The sequence below is a fragment of the Canis aureus genome, chromosome 35, assembly GCF_053574225.1.
Source record: "Canis aureus isolate CA01 chromosome 35, VMU_Caureus_v.1.0, whole genome shotgun sequence".
Lineage (NCBI taxonomy): Eukaryota > Metazoa > Chordata > Mammalia > Carnivora > Canidae > Canis > Canis aureus.
Genome location: NC_135645.1, coordinates 8,161,189 through 8,185,526, shown reverse-complemented (window position 1 = coordinate 8,185,526; position 24,338 = coordinate 8,161,189). Strand labels below are relative to the sequence as shown.

At 43.7% G+C, this 24,338-nt stretch overlaps 1 protein-coding gene and 1 long non-coding RNA gene across 8 annotated transcripts in view; one reads left to right on the top strand and one right to left on the bottom strand.

Annotated features, from left to right (window-relative positions):
* The window catches only part of CD80 (CD80 molecule), a 31,215-nt gene extending 16,620 nt beyond the window's left edge, over positions 1–14,595 (bottom strand). Inside the window, exons 1-3 of one of the 7 annotated variants that reach the window (XR_013372198.1) lie at positions 14,393–14,595; positions 12,827–12,916; positions 5,910–6,020 (exon numbers count right to left, since the gene is read on the bottom strand). Coding sequence is in view for 2 of the 7 variants with exons in the window: in XM_077883800.1 (XP_077739926.1) it covers positions 5,910–6,009 (100 nt within the window). In the remaining 5 variants the exon portion in view is untranslated. Of the gene's footprint in view, positions 1–5,909; positions 6,021–7,209; positions 8,126–12,826; positions 12,917–14,392 lie in introns of those variants that run through there. The other 6 variants (XR_013372197.1, XR_013372199.1, XR_013372196.1 and 3 more) reach the window with 6 other exon arrangements.
* Positions 4–16,997, top strand: LOC144305166 (uncharacterized). The gene is made up of 3 exons (XR_013372202.1): positions 4–404; positions 7,253–8,089; positions 14,766–16,997. It is a non-coding gene; the product is annotated as an uncharacterized LOC144305166 (long non-coding RNA).
* Positions 16,998–24,338: the final 7,341 nt, after the last annotated feature.

The following is a 24,338-nucleotide window of genomic DNA, read 5'->3' as shown; positions in this document are numbered from 1 at the left end:
GAAGGTCCACTAGTCCCAGAAGAAGGACTTTAAGAGACCTAGCACATGAATGCCAACTATGGGTAGACAATGTACTCAGCCGTGATGGGGGATATGGAAGTCACTAGAATGTGAGATCTTGAAGGGATGTCCAAGTTCATTCATTTTGGTGTTCTTCTGGAAGGTTCTTAGGAAGCTGCCCCAGCTTTACAATTTCTGGTGCAGACCTTTCAGGCCACTTTCCTAGTTAACTGGTTTCCCCAATTTTTTAGGCCCAAGTTCCAGAACAGCAGGCCAACACCACCCACACCCCAGCCAAACCCCAATGTTGAGCTCTGCCTTGAGAAACAGAGTCCTTTTCTTCCCAGACCTGGATTGACCTCATAACTTCAGGCTGAATTCTCCCCTCATCCCCACCAGACAAGGTATAGTTTACACCTCTAGACTATTTCTATCCTCTTCTGTGACCCTAAATTATCTATATCTCATCTTTATCTCTTTCAACTATCTGTAATCCATGTAACAGTTGGCCCCCATTTAAAATATTCTGCCAATTTTCCTATCAGTGTATTTCAGAAAACCAACATTTCAGCATCCAAACTCCATCTTTTTGTTAGCTCCTAAGCCTTTGTCGGTAGCACCAAACTCCCCACTGTCAGACTCTGTCTTCTGATTTTTTTGGTCATTCTTCCTATCCTGGGCTTGATCTACAAGCAGAGTCCCTCAAGCCCAAGATCTTTCACAAGTAGCCACTGCCTCCCCCACCGGACAGTATCGTGTCATCATGCCCCACATCCCCCAGAGCCACACAGCATCCCCTGGCTGGGGTTGGGAGGGGTCCCCTATCTAGAGATCAAGTCTCCAGTTCCTCTCTCTCGTTATGGTAGGATCATGGAGCACTAGCCCCTTTCTATCTCAACAGCCATTCTTCAGGCCTTCACTTAAGAAATGAGTTTTGTGCTGGCAGTATCTTCACAACAATATAAAGTAACTCAGAATGATCTAAGGCACCCCTTTCAGCACTTGTGCCAAATGTTGCCAACCCCAGCTTTAAGCAGCATATCTGAAAAAAGGGTAGCCATGAAAAGATATACTCAAGGGGAGCATATAATAGCTAAATAACCCTAACTCTCTTTAAAAAGATACAGCAGAAGCAAGCTGATAGGTATAAGGAGCATAAACTATGGATTCCTATTGACTTGGCTCAGCCATTTGCTAATTAATCTGATTCCTCAGGGTATGATATGTACCTCCCAGGATCATTGTAAAATTAAATTCAGTTAAATGATATAAATGGAAAAATCCTGAGTATATACAAGTCTTCTGTAAGACTTTCCTTTCTTCTCTTTCCCAACTCTTGCTCCCAACTTCTACCCTCTGGTCCTTTCATTGCCCTCAGGGGTTATGTCAGATACACAGGACCCTGGTCTTGCTATGGGCCAAGCAGATACGACTTCAGAAATCAGCTCATTTATCTGGGATTCTAAATAGGATATTTCCCTATGATCTGTTGGTTCCTACCCAAAAAGAATCCAGAATTTCTAACTGATTTTGACATTAGCAAAAGAGGAATCTTAACTGAAAATGAGCTACTTTCAATGATGACTCTTAAGGAGTTTTTGTCCAGCCATCTGAGGAGAAGTGTGGGTGTTCCTCTAAAGGTCAGTAAAAATCAATGGGATCCTTAATGTTCCTATATGAAATCGGCTCACCACACACTCATGGTGAAGAAGAACCAGACTGAAAAGAGGAACTAAAAAAATCTTCTGAGCAGTTTGGAAATTCCACCAGGACCCGGCTTCCATACTCAGGCTTGCTGCATTTACAGATAACTGAAAGCTGTCTGAAGGGTTTGGTCTGCTTCAGTGGCTCTGAAGGGGAGAGTCAGGTCCCTGAAATCTGAGTATTACTGCCTAAACCCAGCTGAATTTTGACCTTGCTTCACCATTTTGCAGATGGGGACACCTAGCAAAGTGGGTGTGAGAATTCCGCCCACATAACACGCCTCTGCTGTCCTGGGCACATGACAGGTACCAGTGCCCTCGCCAGGCATTCACACAGCCCAGTTCCTTGCTTTCCTCAGATTTCTGCTCTGGGATCCCCTTTGTCTGGTACTCTCCCTAACCAGCACCCCCTCCCAGACCTTATCCATTCTGCTGCTCATTAGTCCCTTGTCCTGATTTATTTCTCTTCAAGCTCATCTCTAGCACTAGTTACTTTTGAGGCTATGAGAGTGGGGGCTTTATCTGTTTAGTTCATTGCTCTACCTGCAGAATCTAGAATAAGGACTGGCCCATAGTAGGTGCTCAATTAATATTTGCTGGATGCATGGTTAGGCATTAGGAGATGAGATCTGGCTCCATCTGCTACACATTAGAATCATAACCTTGATTGAGTTGGTTCCTTGGGAATTTCTGCAAAATGGGCATGATACATTCTCCTCTAAGATTTCATGGAATTATCATGGGGACTGTATGAAACCCAGATGTAAAAGTGCTTTGCTAACTATAAAACACCATACAGATTTTTAAATGGGGCCATTCCTCTCATTCACAGCACATGATTTGTTGAATGGCACCCAGGATAGGGCGGAATCAATCTGGTAATCGGCTGACGACTGGACTGAGCCAAGCGCCCAGAGCTGGGCAGAGCAGCTCATATCCCCATGTGCTGTGATGTGTGTTATCTCACTGGGGCTTAAGTGTGCTTTTGAAATAACGGTGTTCTCTGACTCTATGGGAAACACATGTTAAATTCATAGAATAGCAAATACAGGAAAGCATAAAAGATATCTATAATCAATCCCATCATCTAGAGATCTACTGTTAATGGGCTGTGTATATCCCTCCAATGGGAGGGACCCTTTGGGACACTTCTAAGTGCTCTGCATGAGATTAACCAGCACCCATGGGGTTTGTGTGAGCCTTGGGCTTGGTGCTGGGAGAACAAGGAGAATAGGTATCTGCTCTCCAGCAGCTGACAGATTTGAGACCCGTCACCTGATTTTTGCACCACTTCTGACTTCTCTCCTCTTGAGACCTAGCCTATACACACTGTATAAATCTGATCCTTTATGTCCCCAAATGGTATTTAAGTCTCCAAAAAGCTCAGGGACACAGCAAGAACCGTGGCTCATAGGACCCCTTGGCTAGCAGCCTTCAGATAGTACAGGACAACAGGAAGAGTCTCTGTGACACTCTGGGGGCATTCTTTTCCCTCTGGCTCAGTCTCCCTCATGCCATAGACATGCAGGCAACACCTTTCCTGTGTCCCTGGCCCACAACCACCAAAGGCCTCTCCCCTTCCCTTAGACTTGTGCTTCCCTGAAAATGCCCCACTTCTGAGAGAAAGCTGCCCATGTCGGCCCCCCTGAGAGCGACCTGTTAGACCCTATGCTGTATAACTACCAGTTTCTGGAGTACGTGAGTCCAGTGTCTTTACCTCCACAGACCAAACCAGAAGTGGAGAGGAGTTCAGGCATCCCCTCCCTTTTCAGGACAAAGTGGTCACCTGTCCTGGGCAGCAATGGGTGGGGATAGGCGGAGTGCAGCTTCCTGGCCCAGACCAGGAGAGGAGGGTGTGTGGTAAATCCCTGTCCCTGAAGCAAAGGCCTCCATGATCTCACCCAGCCTTGCCTCCCACAGGCCATATGCAGCTCCCAGCTGCACCCAGTCTGCCAAACCCTCCCTGAGACTACACCACACATACACTCTCCAGTCTCCACATCTCCCTCTGACTCCAGTCACTTCGTCAAAGCTCTCTAAGATAGCCTCCTGACAGGTTTTACACAATCCCTCTGGCAGCCCCACAGGCCATTCCTTATGCTTTAGCAACACTTCTTTTTTCAAACATCATTTCAGAGCTTTACTACTCAAACCGAAGGTCTGTGGCCCAACAGCATTGGCATCACCTGAGGGCTTGTTAGAGATGCAGAATCTTAGGCCCCTCCCTGCCCCACCCTAGCAGAAACGTATTTTTCAAAAAATTATGCCTACTTTATTTCAGAGCATTTTAGGTTCACAGCAAAATGAATGGAAAGTAAAGAGAGCTCCCATATACTCCATCCCCTTGGTGCACACAGCCGCCCCTTCCCTAGACATCTTCTGCCAGAGGGTACATTTGGGACAATCAATGAACCTTCATTAACACATCATTACCACTCAAAGTCTGCAGTTTACTTTAGGGATCATTCTTGACACTATACATCTAATGGGTTTTCACCAACGTAAAATGACACGTATCCACCATTATAGTATCATACTGAGTCTCCTCTCCTCATTGCCCTGTGCTGGAAACTGCTTTCAACCTACCAGGTGATTGGTATGTATACCTGACGTGTAAGCAGCATTGGTATAGACCATGTCAGTCCTTAAAACCCTTCCGCGGCTTCCCAGTGCCCTCCAGACAACATTCAGATTCCTGACCATGGCCTTTAAGCACTGTGGAGTCTGGTCCCTGCCTCCACTTACCCCACCATGTCCACTGTCTTCACTTCCCCTCTCCTCTGTTTCTTTCGTATGTGGCTCTTCCGCCTTCACCCAACTCACTCTAACCACCCTCTTCTCTGGCAGAGAAAGACACTGTACATCCTTCGTACATTCATTTGAGTGTTTCTTTGATTAATTTTCATGTTCTTCCTAATGACCGTAAATTCCATGAAGGCAAAAGCCATGTCAGTCTTGCTCACAACTTGTCCCCAGGACCAAGAAAAGTATCCTCCACATAGGAAATGCTCAATATTTGTTGAATTAATATGAGTAAACAAAAGAAAGAACCCTTGTGCCAGACTCATCCTTACCTTTGTGCCTCTGTGCTGTTGCCCCACCCAGAATTCTCCTACCATCACCCATCCTCCACCATAAAGCCTGCCAGCTGCCTTAGCCCGTCCTGGCCCCATCTGTCCAGGTCTTGGCCCCTCACAGTCAGGACCAGACACTGCACTGCTCTTCACTTGCTTGTAGGTTAGTTTTGCCTTCTTCAACTAACACACTCAAATCTCCTAGAGGGCCGGAATCCCAGGTTCAGTTTTTGAGTACATAGTAGGTGTTCAAACATAAGTTGCTCATGGATTTGTTTGTCGATTCAGTACAGAAATAATAAAATCTGAATGTAGCTGTAGGACAAAGTGCTTTCCTAAATATTTTTCTTTAGCTCAAAGATCATCTCCTTCTGCTTGCCCTGACTAATTTCCCTGGTATAATTGCTAAAACCCTAGTTTTAATTTTATATTTTCTTTCTCTTTTTCATCGGTACTTTCCCCCCCCCGCCCCCATACACACATATTTCTAGGAAGCCTGTATAAATTTCTTTCTAAATATTTTAAAACTCTTTGGACTCTCTCAGAAGATTCATTAGCTCCCCCAGCTTCCCAGAAGAAAACTAGAACTGTTGCAAATGTCATATAAGTGTAAAATATATACAATTTCTGATGCATAAATTATAAAACTTAAGTCATGGTTCTCTTGGTTCAGCAGCCGTGTAAAATAGCAGGCTTTCCAGCCCAGGACAGAAAATGTACTACTAGCACCACTGTAGGCCAGTAATCCAGCACCCAAACTCCTCTCCCATCCCTCTTCCTCCGTCCCTCACACTTAGACATTCCGGTTGATGCCTGCAGTGCAGACATACTTCAAGTGAACAGCTCGTAAGACAAGGAGCTCTGAAGCCAAGCTGTGCTGAAGCCAAAGCCTTCTCTTTACTTGGGAGAAACAAGGTGGCATGCTGATCAGCAGAAAGAAGATCTTTTGTTTTGACTTTAAAAATAAAGTCAGAACCATTCTTCAGCAGGATGAGCCCCACTCTTCTTAACAGCCCCCTGGATCCAGCCCTTGAAGCCCAGCCTGGAGGGTGGCAGAGAGGGACAACACAGAAAACCCCACCTCCTAAACCCTGAAGCAGCAAACTGAGTCAAGTTCCTGAAAGTTCCTTACCTGAACAGAAGTAAAAGAGACTAGCTAGCACCAAGAGCTGAGAGACCTTGAGATATGGGTGTTTGAGTGGTGGTGTTCTCCACTTCGCTGTGTAATCCATGGCTTCTGCTGCTTAGGGTAGAGAACAAAAACAATTTCAAACCAAGTGAAACCTGGGTACCTCCCAGTAAGCGCCACGCAGGAGCAGAAGACAATTCAATTGCCTCACACAGAGGGTTCTCCTATGATGTTTGCAAAAACACCATGGATGGTATACCTGGGTCTCCAAACTCCTGAATATAAAAGATTGTGGATTTATTTTCACAACTTGAAAAGGAAAAAAATTAAAATCACCCAGGAAAGAAGGTTGGCCTCATGTGGGTTATAAAGCTCCCTGGTTGTCTGCCTGAAATGAGTCAGAAGCTTTTAATCTGAGCATTCTCTAAACCACACAATCTCAAGGGCAAAGCAAAGGTTGGGGGAACTCCGAGGAGGTGATCCTGTTTTGTATATGTTCCCAAAACTAACCGCAGGTCTCCCATGGAATTGTTCTGCTTAATGGGGACAATAAGACTTTGGTAAGAGGACAGAGGATTTTAAGAGTCCTCAAGAGCAGTTAGCCAAAATTCAGAACCTCTTCAAAACATACCAAGAAACACATAGCACCAGTGAGATCCTATTTCGTCCAAGGCAGGACTAAAATTATAAAACTACTTCCTTCTCAACACATTAACGTAAAAGAAGTACCTCCATTCTTAAAGACCCCATGCGAGGAATACGTCTTAAACTGGCAGAGGATCTGAATCAACAGAAATCTGTTTGTAAAACGGGAAAAGATGTATTACAAAAAATACTTATTTATATAACGTATACCGCATGAGGAAGCTGTTTTTTTTTTCAGTAAATTTACAAAATTTAGAACTGAAAATGAATGTCGTGCTCCACTGTGATCTTCTGAGGTTGCCACCACAGACATAGTCCAATGCTACTCAGAAGCCATTCAGGACCCCTCTTTGGGAACCACCCCAGAGCTCATTTTCCAGCCACACTTGACTATTTTATTAGCCACACTCCATTTTAATCAGGATTAGTTTGCATTTGCTTCTTCACCAGAATTTTTTGAGCCATAACTCTGTTGATGATTCACCAACCAAGCTGGGAAGCCCCAGCCCCCCGTAAGAATGAGACCCCAGGCAGGATCTTCTGGAAGTATGCATCTTGAAGATAGAAGTGATAGTATGTTTATTTAAAAAGCAGTCGGGTTGTTGGTAACTATCCCTATCAAGCTATCCCATATGAAGATAACAGTAAATGTACTTACCTGCTGAAGGATAACTCCTCTTTTTTTTTTTTTCTTGTGTTAGAACAAAACAAAACAAAACGTCAAAGGATGAGGCCCCAGTTCTGAGATGTTCCTTTCTTGCTGTCTCCAAAATAATGGCAAGTTGCTCAGCTTTTCTTTGGGTGATATACCAGAGGCAATCCCCTTTCCAACTTCCTTTTACTCGCTGGAAGATCTAGCTGATGTTCATTACCAGCAGTATTTAAGTCAAAGCAGGGGATGTGTAGATGTTATGTATAACTTGAGGAAGCTGGTTCTGCTGTCCCTTTTTGTCAGCCACCTCAGAGAGTGTGGCTAGGACAAAGCACACAGCCCCTCCCTCACCATCTCTCACCATCTCTCATAAAAAGTCTCAAGAGCAGAGCAGCCTGTGGGAGAGTGGGAGGGGCAGGCTCATTGGCTTTGGGTTAGATTGTGAAATCTGTGAACCAGCTGTTTCTTTTTTCTTTTTTTCCAAAGATTTTATTTATTTATTTATTCATGAGAGACACGGAGAGAGAGGCAGAGACACAGGAAGAGGGAGGAGAAGCAGGCTCCAGGCAGAGAGCCCAGTGCAGGACTTGAGGATCACACCCCGAGCCAAAGGCAAGTCACTCAACCACTGAGCCACCCAGGCATCCCGAACCAGCTGTTTCTAAGTTGGTCTCAAGTTTTGTTTTAGCACCCAGTAACCACCTTGCTACTCAACAGTCATGTCACTGCAGGAGTGGGCGGTCTACCTTGTATGTAGTGGCCACTTTTTGGAGAGTGCTGAGTTCAATAGACGGCCCTTAACTGCACCTCTATTATCTTCACAGACTGGACTTTCCAGCAGCCATGTTGGACAGGAGCGCCATAGACGAAGTTGAGGGCACCTCAGGTGAGCACAATGACAGAACCGAGGGATAGGGTGAGGAAGATTTTAGGTAGTCCCCTAAACCCCCACCCCCCACCCCTGAACTCTTATTTTCAATCAGCCTGCTACCCCTGTGTAGAATTTTGGAGCATTCTGTGGGTAAACAGCTGACTCATGCTGGCCCAGTGAACCTGTTTTGCACAAATAGAACCTGATAGCACCTTGCCTGGGCCTGTACCTTTTACGGTCTGCTCCTGGCCCCAGGGCTCCTCTTTTGCTTTGGCATGAGATATCTTTGCAAGTTCTCTACTTAAACGTGTGCAGCCTGGGAATATGGTGGTAGTCAGTGCCCATGGAGTACTCCTGACCAGATGGGATTGGAAGCTGACAGCTTCCAGGTGGAGAGTTCTGAGAAACATTTCATGAGGGTCTTCAGAAGGTCCCAGTGGGATTGAGTACCAGCTGTCTGTGGCAGAGGCCAGTGTGGTAAACCACCCTTGTCCTGGAGTTTCTTTCTTCCTAAGTCCTCCTGTGTTCTACACCACTGGACTGCATCCCCAATAAACTAGACTTTTGTTTCCAGCTTTGCTTTCTGAGTACTCTAGGTTAAGCCAAGAGGGATGCTCTCGTGGTTTTCCATCTAAATTTGTAAAAGTAGGCCCTCATATCCCTCCCATCTTGTCCATCTTTCTGTAGAGGTAGAAACGTGGCACTGGAAACAGATGTGTTGTAATGTGGGGTGGCAGGGGTGGCAGCAGCTTTTACTGAACAAACGTGGCCTCTTCTACTTCCTGTCTATTGGCAAACACACCGTCTCTTCCAAGGCAGCCAGAAAGAGCAAAGAGAGTAGGAAACAGGGAAGGCAGAGGCATCTTGCTTCAACCCAGTGACAGGTTTGTGGCAGGGTTCAGTGGGTGGCTGCTCTGTCAATCTTAGATTTGGAATATTCAAGCTCTATAAAGTGTGCCAGGCAAGACTTTATATGACAGGGGCCCATTACATTTTCATCTTCTCTGCGAGGGAAAAAAGCTTGGTGAGCATTTTCATGCATCTGTGTCTTGGTCTGTGCATCTCAGCTGCATTATTTTGAATAATGAGGAGGAAGGATGTAACAACTTCTACCTTACAGTTGCAGTGATCTTCAGCCTCTCCGTGCAGGGGCTGATGCTCTCCTCTGGCTCCTTTCACTGCTTCATTCAAATTTGCTTATAACCTGCACCCAGCATGGGGTGGCTAGATCTAGGCTTTGAGACACCTTAAGTTCCCAAGCAGTGCCACAGTATGCTAAAGCTGGTGGAAACGTCATCAGTGTTAAGAGTGGTCACCTCTTCCTCTTTGAATATTGTCACACTCTTTCTGATTCTCTGAAACAGAAATCACTGGAATTCTTAAAGTGAAAAGAGAAGTGGAAATTCAGAGTTAACCCCTGTCCAAACTATCCCACTGCCCCTCTTCTGCCTACATTTGGTGCTATATTCTCTCTGCCTGAAAACAACTGACTGTTCCTTAACAGTTCCTCCAACTGTTTCTAGATGCCTTTCCCTGCTCTCTGTCCATCCAAACATCTTCCTTCCTGAAAGGACCAGACCAAATGCCAGTTCCTCAAGAAGCTCTCTTTAAGTCTTCTAATCCCTCTCTGCTCTTTCTGTTCTCATATATGCACCACTCCTTTGGCATGTCAAGACAATTCCCCTAAAATTTATTGAGTTTGTACTGTAAGCCTGGAACTGTGCCAAGGACCGGGCATACAAAGATGAGTAGAATGGGAAAAATAAGAACAAGGTGGAGGGACCGTAAGCAAAAGAAGCAAGCAATAGCAGAAAAAAGGAGCAGAGCAATCAGCTGAATTGGAGTCTGCAGAATGGGAAGATGCCCCCCACCCTACACCTCCCCCAGAGCAGTAGCTCATGGCTATAAGTCACTAGTTCCTAACCTTGGATTGGGAGATCCAGTCACCAGTAGATTTTTTTTTAAGATTTTATTTATTTATTCATGAGACACAGAGAGAGAGAGAGAGAGGCAGAGACACAGGCAGAGGGAGAAGCAGGCTCCATGTAGGAGCCTGATGTGGGACTCGATCCCGAGTCTCCAGGATCAGGCTCTGGGCCGAAGGGGGCACTAAACCGCTGAGCCACCCGGGCTGCCCCCACCAGTAGATTTTAAGCCCTTCTTTGGCACGCTCCCTACCAGATGACCTCGGCCTCTCTGCTCAGCTGCCCAGCTGAATCCCCAGCTCCCCTCCCAGGGTTTGCGATGGGGCTCTGATGCTCCACTTCCACCGGCTGGCTTTCAGTGGGTAAAACTACAGCCTCCAGAAAACAGAAAGCACCTATTCCTGCAGTGAAGCTTGGGGTGGGGAATCTAAAAAGAGTGAAACCAAAAAAAAAAATAAAATAAAATAAAAAGAGTGAAACCACTGACTTCACAATGGCAGCTGGTTTTGGCATAGTGGTGTCAGGCCCCTAAAGAGTCCCTCAACCTCCCCCGCCGTAGACCCGATAAATCAGTATGAAGCTGGAGGGAGTTATTCTGAGAGCACTGTTAAAGCTCTTCACTCCATCAAATGCTGCCTTCGTGGTGGGTACTTGCTCTCTGCAGAGGCTTCAAATAGTCAAATTCCTTCTCGCGTTCAAATAGCAGCTGAATGTCTGTGCAAGGTGTGCTTTAACAGGTGCCATTTCTGGGAAGCCCTGCTGAGAGATAAATTTCCCTTTCCATTCAAGCTATGCAATTTCTCTTTAATTTTATGAATAGAATTCAACTACTACTCTCTGTCAGCCTTTTTGAAGCCTGGTGACCATGACCTTTTGCTTTGACCTTTTGGTTTTCCCCGTCAGTTTATATTACATTGTCCATAAGAAACAAATGACAACTATTACTTCACTTTTCAGAAAAATATTCCACGAAGAAGAAAGAGGAGAAGGGGGAGGAAGGAAGGAGAAGAGGAGAAGGAGAAAGGAGGAAGATGAAGGAGGGTGTTTACTCCATTTTAGGGGTCGATAAATAACTTAGTGTGTTTAAGCAGCAAATAACACGCTCCCGTTAAATCTTTAATTCACATAACCTTTAATTTACTGAAGTTTGCTTTCGTGGTACTACACTGTCCCATTTTGAAAACACGAAGATCAGAGACACCTGGGTGGCTCCATGGTTGAGCTCCTGCCTTTGGCTCAAGGTGTGATCCCAGGGTCCTGGCATTGAGACCCCCATCAGGCTCCCTGCAGGGAGCCTGCTTCTCCCTCTGCCTGTGTCTCTGCCTCTCTCTCTCTGAATCTCTCATAAATAAATTAATTAATTAAATCTTTTTAAAAAATGAAAGCACCAAGATCATTTCTGGGTTCTCCTCCTGCCTGGTGCTTGGCTTCTTACCATGTTTCTCAGGGGACAAGGAAAGTGAAATAGAAAACTGAAAAGAGAGACTTTTGTAAATTTGTTAATGGCTCTGGTGGACAGTGTGGGTGAGGGAGTGGCAGCCAACGGCTGTAGTGACCCTTAATTCCCCCAAATCCTAGAACAAGGATTGGCCAGGATTCCAGGGCAGGTCCTACCCTCAGACACAGAAGCCTCAACTTTCCCCAACAGTGTTTGTCTCTTCTTTTCTTAAAGGGTCAAGCAATAAAACACTGTAAGCTCCTTTGACAGGTGCCCTTTCTAGTTTTGTCAGAAAAAAATTCTTTCCTAAACACAACCAAACTCTCTCCTGCTTTGCCTTAAGATTATGTTCTCTCCTTCAGTCATCCACAGAAGGGGGGGGGGCATTTATGTCCATTACAAGCTCAAAACAAATTAATAGAAACACTGCAAGACGATAGAGAATCATTTCGAACCTCCTCAAAACCACTCCTCAAAACAACTCCGGACTGCGTGAAAAAAAACCTCAGCTCTGCATTGCTCTTTTCTCTGAGTTACCAGTTTGGCAGCCTTTTTATTATTGCTTGTTACTTTTCTCTGCATCCATTTTTCTACCTGTAGTTTGAATCTGAATGTAATAATATATCAATAGGGATCTGGGTTCATTTAGAAAGAATCCACATTGGGACACCTGGGTGGCTCAGCGGTGTCTGCCTTTGGCTCAGGGCGTGATCCTGGGGGTCCTGGGACTGAGTCCCACACTGGGCTGCCTGCAGGGAGCCTGCTTCTCCCTCTGCCTGTGCCTCTGTGTCTTTCATGGAGAAATAAATTTTTTTTTTTAAAAGAAGGAATCCACATAAATAATTCCTGGCCATGGTATGTCATATTTTCACTCATTATTTCCACGATTTCCACTCAATATTTCCACATATTTCCGTGAATATTGTTGCCATTTTCACCTTCCTACTGATGTATATTTAGCTAGTTGCTTTGGGCTGAGAAAATGCCAACTTAAAGTTGCATTTTTGGTTTTACTTTTTTTTTTCTTCTCCCATGTGTTTTTTAGGTTATTTCTGGGCTTCTGGCAATTTTAGTTTATCTTTTTAATTATGCATCAAAAATCAGCCCAGGTGTAATTTTCTCTGGATGCCTTCTATGAACACTCTAAGCTGTTAATGTCTCTTTCATATCTGCCGATCTTAGATCTTGAACATTTTGCCACAGTCCAAGTGGCCTAATGTCATTATACCCTACCAAGTCTCCTGTGTCACATGATTTTGGCCTTACCTCTGTAACTGCAAGGAGCAGCTAGCAGAGTGCCATGCTATATTAGTAAGGATTCTCTAAAGAACCAGAACCAAAAAGTATACATATGGAGGGAAAGAGGTTTATTTTAAGGAACCAACTCACCTGATTGTGGAGGTTGGCAAGTCCAAATCTGTGAAGTAGGCTAGCAGGCTGGATGGAGATCCAGGAAAGAGCAGATGCTGTAGCTCAACTCTGTCGTTGCAAAATGAATAAACCTTTTAGAATTTTTGTTTTAAAGACTTTACTTATTTATTCAAGAGAGACACAGAGAGAGAGAGAGAGGCAGAGACACAGGCAGAGGGAGAAGCAGGCTCCCTGTGGGGAGCCCAATGTGGGACTCGATTCTGGATCCTGGGATCATGACCTGAGCCAAAGGCAGATGCTCAACCACTGAGCCACCGAGGCTTTCTTTTTTAGAATTTCTAAAAAAGAAAAGGAAGAGAGTTTTATTTGAACCTGAGTTAGGACAGCTGCCTGGGATACACAATCTTCACAAAGACAGGGCTCCTGTAAGGGAACATTGAATAGGGTTATGTACTTTTTTACATAGAAAGTTACAAATTCTGGGAAGCCTGGGTGTCTCAGCGGTTGAGTGTCTACCTTCAGCCCAAGGTGTGATCCCGGGGTCTTGGGACTGAGTCCCACATCGGGCTCCCTGCATGGAGCCTGCTTCTCCCTCTGCCTGTGTCTCTGCCTCTCTCTCTGTCTCTCATGAATAAAAATAAATAAAATCTTTAAAACAGGGGATCCCTGGGTGGCTCAGCGGTTTAGCGTCTGCCTTTGGTCCAGGGCGCGATCCTGGAGTCCCGGGATTGAGTCCCATGTCAGGCTCCCTGCATGGGCCTGCTTCTCCCTCCTCCTGTGTCTCTGCCTCTCTCTCTCTCTCTCTCTATGTCTATCATAAATAAATAAATCTTTAAAAAAAATCTTTAAAACAAAAAGTTACAAATTCTTAGACACAGCACTTCAGAATGTTGCAGACCTTAAGTTTCTAATATATGCAGGATCGTATGACTAATCTTCTGGGAAGGAGGGAAATTTCTTACTTTTTCTTGTCTTTTGTGTTCAGAAAATACCTTTTTGGTGATTTTCTTTCGTCAAGCAGATGTACAATGTGGGCTCTGGGCAGAAATAGAGCACATGCTTTGAGGTCCTGCCGAATCAATTTGACTTGGTAAATATTAAAGTATAGCTTCCCTAGGAGCCCAGGAGCAGGGCCCACAAACATTAAAAGTTGAAAACTTGGGGCTCCTGGGTGGCTCAGTCAGTCAGGCACCTGCCCTCTGCTCAGGGTCCTGGGATCCAGCCCCCCATCGGGCTCCCTGCTACTTCTCCCTCTCCCTCTGCAGCTTCCCTTGCTTCCCACACACACTCTCTCTCTCTCAAATAAATAAATAAAATCTTAAAAATAAAAATTTTTTAAAAGTTGAAAAACTTCCTTTATCAAGTCTCAAGACAGTCTGCTGGCATTATTCCTCCGTCCATGGTGGAGGTCAGTCTTTTTTTCTCTTAAGGCCTTCCACTGAATTGGTCAGGATTGCTGGCATCATGGAATATCATTGGCTTTCCTCAATATCTACTGATTTCAGTGTTCATCCCATCTAAAAACTACCTTCACAGAAACATCTAGAAAAATGTTTGACCAAATATCTGGGTATCATTGCTTACCCCAAGGTAATATGCTCGCCGAGTTTTCTGAATTGAGTTGATGTTACAGGATCTGTGAACAGTGGCTTTGGGCTTCCAATTTCTCCTGTACTAGCTTTTTTTCTGTTTTCTTCTAAAAAGCCTCTACTTCATTTTCTTCTCCACTGTGTCATTTTAGCAAGAGTATATTGAACTGTTCTGTGGTATGATTTCCTTTGAATCTTTTTGTTATTTTGTGTCTGTTAGAGAGTTCAAGGGGCCCTGCCTATTAACCATTTCCTGTTACCAAGTGCACAAAGCTTTTTTTCTCTCTCTCGCTCTCAAGCTTTAACTAGGTGTGGTATTACTTGGGACCATGAAGTGGCAAAGATTTGTTTAATTTCCTGTTTTTCAGTTATTTGTGCTTCTGTTTTCCTTGGAATGAACCAGCTTTGACTACCTTGGCTGGAGAACAACAAAACAGCAAGGCTTCATTTTCTTTGTATCGATATGAAAGGGAGTTTATTCCAGAGGCACTATCTTATCTGAGCATTTGGAATTAATGATATTAAAAATACTATCACTAATGACAGAAATGCTCACAATGTAAAGCTTAGTGGTTAAAAATAATATAAAGTTGTATATACAAAATGATCCAATTTTTTTCAAGAAACGTGCATAAGATAAAGACTACATATAGTATGAGTGAGAAAATGTGAGTGGTTCTGTTTTTTTCTATATTTTCTAAAATTTCTTTATACACATTAACATATAAAAATTCTAATTGTGAAATATTAAAAGTTTCTCCTTAGTCCTGGCAAACTCTCCCATTACTCTCTTCAGAGGTAATCATAATCATTATTAACAACTTGATGTGTATCCTTTCAGCCATTTTCTCTCACACACAGAGTTTTTTTTTTTTTTTTTTTTACATAAGATCATATATATTCTTCATTTTAAAATTTGATTTTGGGGGGACACCTGGGTGGCTCAGTGGTTGAGAGTCTGCCTTATACTCGGGGCGTGATCTCTGAGTTCTGGGATCAAGTCCCGCATCGGGCTCCCGGCATGGAGCCTGCCTCTCCCTCTGCCTGTGTCTCTCATGAATAAATAAATAAAATCTTTTAAAAATAAATAAATAAAATTCGATTTTTTTTTTAACCTACAAATGTCTCTAAGCTCTTTCCATGTAAGCTTATTTACCCAAAGTCTTATTTAAATATCTACCTCATGGTTTTGAACAGTTCCATAATTGTGCCATGATTTAGGAGGAGGAAATGCATACTCCCTACATGGGACATATTGAAGTTATTTTCAACTTTCTTCTATTAGAAACAATTCTGCAAAGAACATTCAGGAACATTTATCTTCATGAACATGTGTGGCTATTTCTTTAGGAGAGTTTTCCCAACATTTCTGCTGGAAGTATGTATTTTATCATTAAAAAATTGTAAACAAGGACGCCTGGGTGGCTCAGTCAGTTAAGCATCTGCCTTCAGCTCAGGTCATGATTTTGGAGTCCTGGGATGAGCCCCACATAGGGTTCCCTGCTCAGCGGGGAATCTACCTCTCCCTCTCAATCTACCCCTGCCCCAGCTCATGCTTTCTCTTGCTCTCTCTCAAATAAATATTTTTTAATGTAAACATTTCATTAAAAAACATTTTTAAAATATCATGAGTCAGCAGCCTAAAATGAGATCACATGCCTGGGTCCATTTCATGAGAGAGGGTTCTGAGTCAGGGTCTAGCGTATACCTGGTACACAGTAGGTGTTTAATGTCTGTGGGATATAGAGAGATCACTCCCAGACATTGTTAACAGCTCTTTATTAAAAGTGCCTTTATTGGAATGCCTGGATGGCTCAGCAGTTGAGTGTCTGCCTTTGGCTCAGGGGGTGATCCTGTGGTCCTGGGATGGAGTCCCACATCGGGCTCCCCACAGGGAGCCTGCTTCTCCCTTGCCTATGTCTTTGCCTCTCTCTCTCTCTCTCTATCTCTCATGAGTAAATAAATAAAATATTTTTTTTAAAAAGAAAAGTACCATTATTTCCACCTTACAGATGAAACATCTCAGAGATCGGGTCTGAGTCCCATAAGTTTGTTTCTCAGTAAAAACCTCAAGATGGCAAATAATACTTGATTGGTGAGTAATGAAGTCTTCAGTATGTCTTCTTCAGTAAAACTGGGGAAGAGGACCTAAATCTCCAACACCTTTGTCTTTCCAGTATCTATACTAATGTCTAGCACCAGTAAAATGCCAGATAAATATTAGTTTTTCTTGGCAGAACAGAATTCACTCTTTCCTTTATGAACAAAATCTTGGGTTTTGTATATGTATCCACTTCTCAGGGAAGATGTTTTATCCTTGATCAAAGAGGAACTCATAATCTAACTTGCCTGCCAGTGATCGGTTTAGTCTCAGAGCTGGGCACAGGAAGAGGCTTTCCTAATAGTTTCTTCATCCTTGAAAGAAGAGACACCGTCTTTCTCATCAGAATTGTAATCGTAATTGGATTTTGGACCTGTCAGAGAAGTCAGCCTGGGGATAAAGCTAGCATGGTGAGAACAGCAGGGCAGAAAGATGGAAGAAATTGGATCTTTGATGATAGTAATTAACCCTGGGGATTTTCTGTTATCTAAGATTTTTTTTTTGTCAGTCAATCTAGAAATGTCTAAACATTTTGTTATATAAGATAATAAGTGTCTTTATTATTTAAACCTTGTATGGGGAGTGGTGGGAGAGGGGAAGAGGGAGTATAACGGTTATATGCAGGTATTTGGAGCTAACTGACAAATTATTCTTTTGGTTTGTATGACCATGTCCTTGACGTCCCAGAAATATTTTCCAATTTTTGACCAAGGAGGAAAAAATGTCAGTAGGTCAACCTTAAAAATAAAATAGCCAGTTATTTTACCAGCAAAATGAGTTTATTCAGGAATAGCAGAGCAATTGCAATTTGGGACATGCAAACTCCAGTAAAATATAGTCAAGATCCAGAGACTATATGAGAGGGGCTTGCTTTTATGGAGGAACAGAGCAAGTTGGGAGAGGTGGTTTTGAATGAAAGCTTACTGGAGGAGAGCCAGAGTTCAGGGTTGTGGCTACTTCTCAATTGTTGAGATGTGGCAGTTCCTCATTGGCTGGGTTGTTACTGGGCAAAGGGAAAATCTTCACTCCTCCTGCAGGGGAGGGAAAGTGACCTTCTTCCTGTCAGGATATATATATACAAAATAAACTGCAATGCATGGTACATGCATGAGAGCTCCCCTCTTCAGGGCTGCCTGATTCCATTTTGAATAAAGCTTTCTTTTATTCATTTTCACATTTCCCCCTTTTGTTCAAGATATTTTCTTGAAAGCACCACTGACCAGGAGTCAGGTTTTCTGCATTTAGTTGTTTTGTCCCTTGGTGCCAGGAAAGACCTTTCTTGGTTGTCACATCCCATGTCAGAGAGTTGGAAAACACTGAAGTCACATTTGAGTAACAAGGAAGGGTAGGAGGAAGAACTCTCAGGCATTTCCTATCTAAAGTTTATATCTTATCAGGATGTTAAACAACTACTAAGGAAGCCCCAGTGGCTCAGTAGTTTAGCGCCGTGTTCAGCCCGGGGTGTAATCCTGGAGACCCGGATTCGAGTCCCATGTCGGGCTCCCTGCAGGGAGCCTGCTTCTCCCTCTGCCTGTGTCTCTGCCTCTCTCTCTCTCTCTCTCTCTCTCTCTCTCTGTGTCTCATGAATAAATAAAATAAAAATCTTAAAAAAAAAATACTGGAGATCATCTTAGAGTATTGAGTCTGCATCACCCCACTGGGCATGTTGCTTTTACAAAGGCTTGACAGGCTATAGGTACAAAACTTCAAAATGATCATACAAAACAGAATTAAAAGTAATATGACAAGTCCAGTTTGTGTGACGACTCTAAATTAGGATCCTAAACCTGAAGGTAACCATATAAAGAAGCTAAAGGACCATGGATCATTACATGAAATTTATTGTAGCCAATGTGCTTGTTCCTTAATTTTATGCAGCTGGGTGTCTACTTTCCCAGAAGAATTTATCCATGTATGACAGGTGGTATTGCCTATTCAAATACCTCCTTGTTCAACAGATGAATAATCAAGGGCTATTCGATTATCCCAAACTACTTAGGTAGCAAGCCAAGTGATTGTTTTTGGGCTGCTATTGCTTTGCCCATGGTTGGTTAACTCTCCCAATATTAGGGAGAGATTCCTGATCATGTGTTCATTCAAACTTACTCTGGCTCAAGGGAGAAAGGCCCTCCCTCAGCAAACCCAGAGTCCTGTATGCCTAACTGTTTAAGTTGGCCATGGAGGTTTAGTGGAGTGGACAGTGGTAGGCTTATGATTTGTTATGAAAAGAAGACAGAACAGTAAATAGATGAAGAGCACATTGCCCTTTCATCCTCCAGTGGTCAAGACAGTGAGCTGCACAAGTATAGGGGCCATTGCGAAAACTTCCTCATATAAAGGAGTAGCCAAGTGGTGCTCATAGGGCTTCCTCAGAAGTATTAGCATTTACAGACCCTTTGTTGGTAATAGAGGCTTTAGCAGCATTCAGCCAAGACTCAAACCCTGTTATTATCACATGTTGAAAGACAACCCTAATACATGGGTTTGATAGCAAGCCTATAAATAGTCTGATTTATGCTGATTGCAGTATCATATATATATATATTTTTTTTTTTTTGACGCATATTGTTCTCCTACCGCAGGGTTAGGTTAAATTGAGGCAAGGAACAAGGGTATGTGGATTTAGTATTCTAACTTTATAAAAGGATGTGTGGAACAATTTAGGCATATAGCAGCGTCTGGGATTTCAGCAAAATCCCTTACAGGGTAAACTAAGGAGTCACTGCTGTCAGGACAGACTGAGGTTTCTGATGACAAATATAACACTTGGAGAGGTTTCCCCCTTTTACAAGGGGTTGGCAAATGCTGACAAAAGCATTGTCTTCCCATGAAAGAGAAGGTGAAAAAAGAATGAACAAGGGAAAGGAGGTTTATAGGCTTGTTCTGGTCATCTTAGGTCAAACTTCTAGGAGCTGCCTTCTTTACCTGCCATCTGCTTCAACTTTACTTTCAGGTCACTAGCTCATGTGCCCAGTTGGGGTTTGGTGGATTCTTTAGTGTGACACATGGATTATTCCCAGGGTTATTCCCTGGAGTTTAGTGACATTGTGGTTGGTTAACAGTACCTGATAGGGGTTCTTCCAATGAGGCTGAAGAGACTCTTTCTGGAATTGTTTTTTCCAAGAGACAAAAATCTCTGGGTTGTAAGGAGTGATGCTTGAGGTCTTCATCTCCTGGGAATGTACTATGGAAAGACTGTTCTACAAGAGCATGGTTATTTTCAACAGAAGCAATTAGGCCTTTACAGAATCGAAGTATTCCTCCTTTTATCAGTTGTAGATCAAAGGAAACAGGAGCCATGTGCATTGGACACCCTGTGATTATCTCAAAGGGTGAGAGTTTATGGGCTCCAGAAGGTATGTACCTGAGACTTAGAAGGACTGATGGCATTGCCTTTGGCCAGGGTATTTAAAGGGTCTCTACAAATTTTGCCAACTGAGTCTTAACAATGCTGTTAGTGCATTTAACTAGATGTGAGGATTGAGGGTGTAAGCACAAAGTGTCACAGAACTGTCCAAATAGCACAGACCTTTTGACCAATGAAGTGAGTTCCCCAGTCACTATGAAGTTCAAGGTGGGGGCATTCCCCAGGTAGAGATAATATTTTCTAACAGGATTTTAGCCATAGAAGAGGCAGTAGACTGCCTATAGGGAAAAGTATCAGTCCAATGAGAAAACATACAACCCATGACTAAAACATCATTTTTATCCCTTAGGTAGGAAAAGCTGAATGAAATCCATTTGCCAAACCTCAAACGGCCCATTGGGGAATTTAAAGTGTCCAGGGACAGTTGTATTTTGTACTTCTCTAGGTTATGTTTTGGGAAAGTGGAGCAAACAAAATAGGCAGTTTTTGCAACTCTATTGTTATTTCCCCACCAGTATGGGCTCATAAATACAGTGAACCAATGATTCAATATATGTACATTAGTCAGTAATGGGAATATTAAGGCCTCTGGCAAGACTGAGTTTCTTTTTTTTTAAGATTTTATATATTTATTCATGAGACACACACACACACACACACAGGCAGAGACACAGGCAGAGGGAGAAGCAGGCTCCATGCAGGGAGCCCGATATGGGACTCGATCCCAGGACTCCAGGATCACACCCTGGACCAAAGGCAGGCACTAAACCACTGAGCTACCCAGGGATCCCCAATACTGAGTTTCTATTTGGGCCAAGCCAAAGTTCTCTTTTTACTGAACCAACAGTTATTAGATTTCCAATTTTGTTTTCCCTTTTCTGGGGCCAATTGCTGAGCATCTCTAGTCAATTTTTCTAGATTATCATTGGGGGAACATCCCCATGGACCATGACAGAGACTTGGTTGTTGGTTCTTCTAAGTGCAGTGTGCATGGTGGGAATGTCAGCAAGGTGTTTGGAACGCCCAGGGACCTGAAAAATAGCCAAAGTGACTAGTAGAAATATGGTATCTAATAATATTAGTATGACATCTAATAATACGGCATTTTGAAGGTAAGAACCATTTAAAATTTTACCTTTGTTGGAAGTTAAGGAAGCCTCAATTTCCATAGCATTCCAAAGTCATGAGCTACTCCAAAGACCTATCTCAGGTCAGTATAGATATTTGCAGTTGGCCCTTGGCTAAACACAGGCCTCCGTGAGAGTGTACAATTCAGCCTGCTATGCTAAGATAGCCAAAGGCAACGGTGCCACCTCAAGAGCTTCAAAAAGGAGTTGCTGTTATATAGCTATCATAATATTTGTCATTTTCACCTTTTAAATAGGAAGCCTTAGTAAACCATGAAAAGTCAGCATTATCCAAAGCACTTTCCTGTAAGTCATCATGGGGGGTCAGAAGGTGATATGTCAGTATTGAGCAGTAGTAAGAGGTTTTGTCCGTGGAGGAAGGAAGAATAGCGGAGTTAAGGTTATTACAGTGAGGAAGAATCTGAGAAGTGGTTAGCAAGATTTTATAGGAGGTGAGGCGACTAGATGAAAGGTGTAGAGTATGGTGAGAATTTAGAAAAGCTTCTACCACATGGAGTGCAAGCTTTTCCTACCTAAGCTTCTACCACATGGAGTGAGGGGAAGGGAATCTCATGATAAAAGAACTGTGGTAGGAAGGGTCTGAGACAAGTTTAGGGTACCCTTATATTGTAAGGTCTAGCTATTGGCTATAATACCCTTGGGGTCAATGTGGTCCCCATGTTTTTGGATAGTACCGTAAGAGCATTCTTCCCATTTTTTTCTTTTAAAGATTTCGTTTATTTATTCATGAGAGACACACAGAGGCAGAGACCTAGGCGAAGGGAGAAGCAGGCTCCTCTGGGGAGCCTGATGTGGGACTTGATTCCAGGACCCTGGGATCATGACCTGAACCAAAGGCAGACACTCAACCACTGAGCCACCCAGGAGCCCCATTCCCCCCCCCTTTTTTTTAACATACAAAAAAGAAGAGAAATTGATAATTGGGATGCCAAGGGATTTATGAAGCTTTCTCTTAAGGCTTCAAAGGCAAGGTCATCTGGCACCTGGGTAGCTAAGTTGTTTAAGCATTTGCCTTTGGCTTAGGTCATAATCCCAGAGTCCTGGGATTGAGCCCCATGTCAGGCTTCCTGCTCAGTGGGGAGCCTGCTTCTCCCTCTCCCTCTGCTGCTCCCCCTGCTTATGTGTCTCTTGCTCTCATTCTCTGTCAAATAAATCTTTATTTTAAAAAGATTTTATTTATTTATTCATGAGAGACACAGAGAGAGAGAGAGAGGGGCAGAGACACAGGCAGAGGGAGAAGCAGGCTCCATGCAGAGAACCCAATGTGGGACTTGATACTGGATCCTGGGATCACACCCTGAGTCAAAGTCAAACGCTCAATCGCTAAGCCACCCAGGTGTCCCTCAAATAAATCTTTAAAAAGGCAAAGTCATCTTGATCTTCCTAAATAATATGGTCAAGTTTATTGTTTTTTAGGAAAACATCTAGAAGATAGGCCATAAGAGAGAAGTTTGGACAATTTCCACAGTCGGTAGCTAGGTAGCCCCTTAAAAACCTCATAGTTGGTACTTAGTTTTGGGTTTTGGGAAATTGAAGATGCCATGAAACCTATTTGGATCTAAATGTAGTCCTTGTTCCAAAATCAGGTGCCCTAGGTATCAAACCTGAGTTGTTTTTTTGTTTTGTTTTTTCAAACCTGAGTTTGAATAAACCAGTTTTTCCTTGGAGGCTTTATGTCCCTTTAAGGCTAAAAGTTTTAACAGATGAATGCTGTCTACCTACAAAGAGGCTTGGGCAAGGGATCAGAAAAGCAAGTCATCTACATAGTGTAATAGGGTAGAATGTTCAGGAAATCTTTTGGCATCTAGATCAACCTTTAAGGTTTGTGAGAAGTAAGAAGAGGTTTCAGTACAGCCCTGGAGCATTACCATTCAGGTGTATTAATGTGGTTTCCAAGTCAAGGCAAAGCTATCAGCTGGCCTCATGCACTGGGGTGCTGAAGAAGGCAGCACATAAAATCAACCGCAGTAAATAATGTGCCTTCAGCAGAGATGGAGGCTAATAAAGTATGGGTGTTGGTAAAACGAGGCGGTGAAGGATGACAACACTGTTTATGGCTCAGAGGTCCTGGACAACCCTCCACCTGAAGCCATTTGGTAGCGTGAATGAGTCAGCAGTCTAAGTGACAGCAAGGTTCACAGGCACCATTAAGTGAAAGGAAACTAATGCCTAAGACACCCCCCCCCCCCAGTTATTATTTATATCCAAGCCAAAGAAACACTTTTCCCATGGATTCTTGCAGAAAGAGCAGCATGAAATACGGACCATATCCTCAACAGGCATCTTAAACTGAAACAGTTAGGAGTTTGATAGGGATACTTATTAAAAATGTCCATGAGTGGGGGAACTTTGACCACATCCTTGGAGGCTGAAGGTGATTTGATTTTTGTAAACGATCAAAAGTCATTTTGGGGGCAGCCTCGGTGGCCCAGGGTTTTAGCGCCACTTGTGCCAGGGGTGTGACCCTGGGGACCCTGGATCAAGTCCCACGTCGGGCTCCCTGCGTGGAGCCTGCTTCTCCCTCTGCCTGTGTCTCGGCCTCTCTCTCTCTCTCTATGAATAAGTAAAAAAAGATTTAAAAAATCACTTTGGCTCAGGGTGGTGGTGGAGGTGGAAGACAGCATAAGGGAGCACTCTGGAGTAATGAGAATCATCTGTGTCTCGATCGTGGTTATGCAGGTACACACATTTATTAGAACTCATCGAACAGCACACCCAAAGGAGTACATTTGCATCTCGGTTAAAAATAAGACCCAAGAAACTCCCAGGCCAAGTCTGGGGAATTACACCCATTAAGATAGGCACAGCAAGTTAAAGTTCTGGACAAGGGTATGGAATACCTACAAACGGTGATTCTGATTCTTTTCAAGGGTGACATTATTCACTTATCCAGACTAAAATGCCGTTAGTTTTTCTTTGCCTTCTTCTACTATCAGGATGCAAAAAATCCTAATAGATGATGATGACCAAATAAATGATGCGTTAAAATGAATTTAATCCTTATAGCCACCATCACAAGTCAGTGCTATTTTCCCATTTTAGGAGAGGGGCTCGGACCCCCCCCCGGGCCCCCCGCGCGCCCCTTGCACTCAGTGACCTCTCTGCAGGGTCTGGCCACACGGGGACCCACCAGAATCCCCCAGAGCCGGGAAAAGGGCTGCAGGTGAGTCATCGTCACTCAGTCCGAGAGTCTGGTCCCCTGAGCCGCGACAGCCGCGACATTCCGACATGCCAGGCGCTGTCGCGGCCGTCGCCAGCCCAGGTGGCCGGGGACGCAGCCCGGGCAGTCCCCGCTCGCGCGCGGAGGGATGCGCTGCCGGGAAGC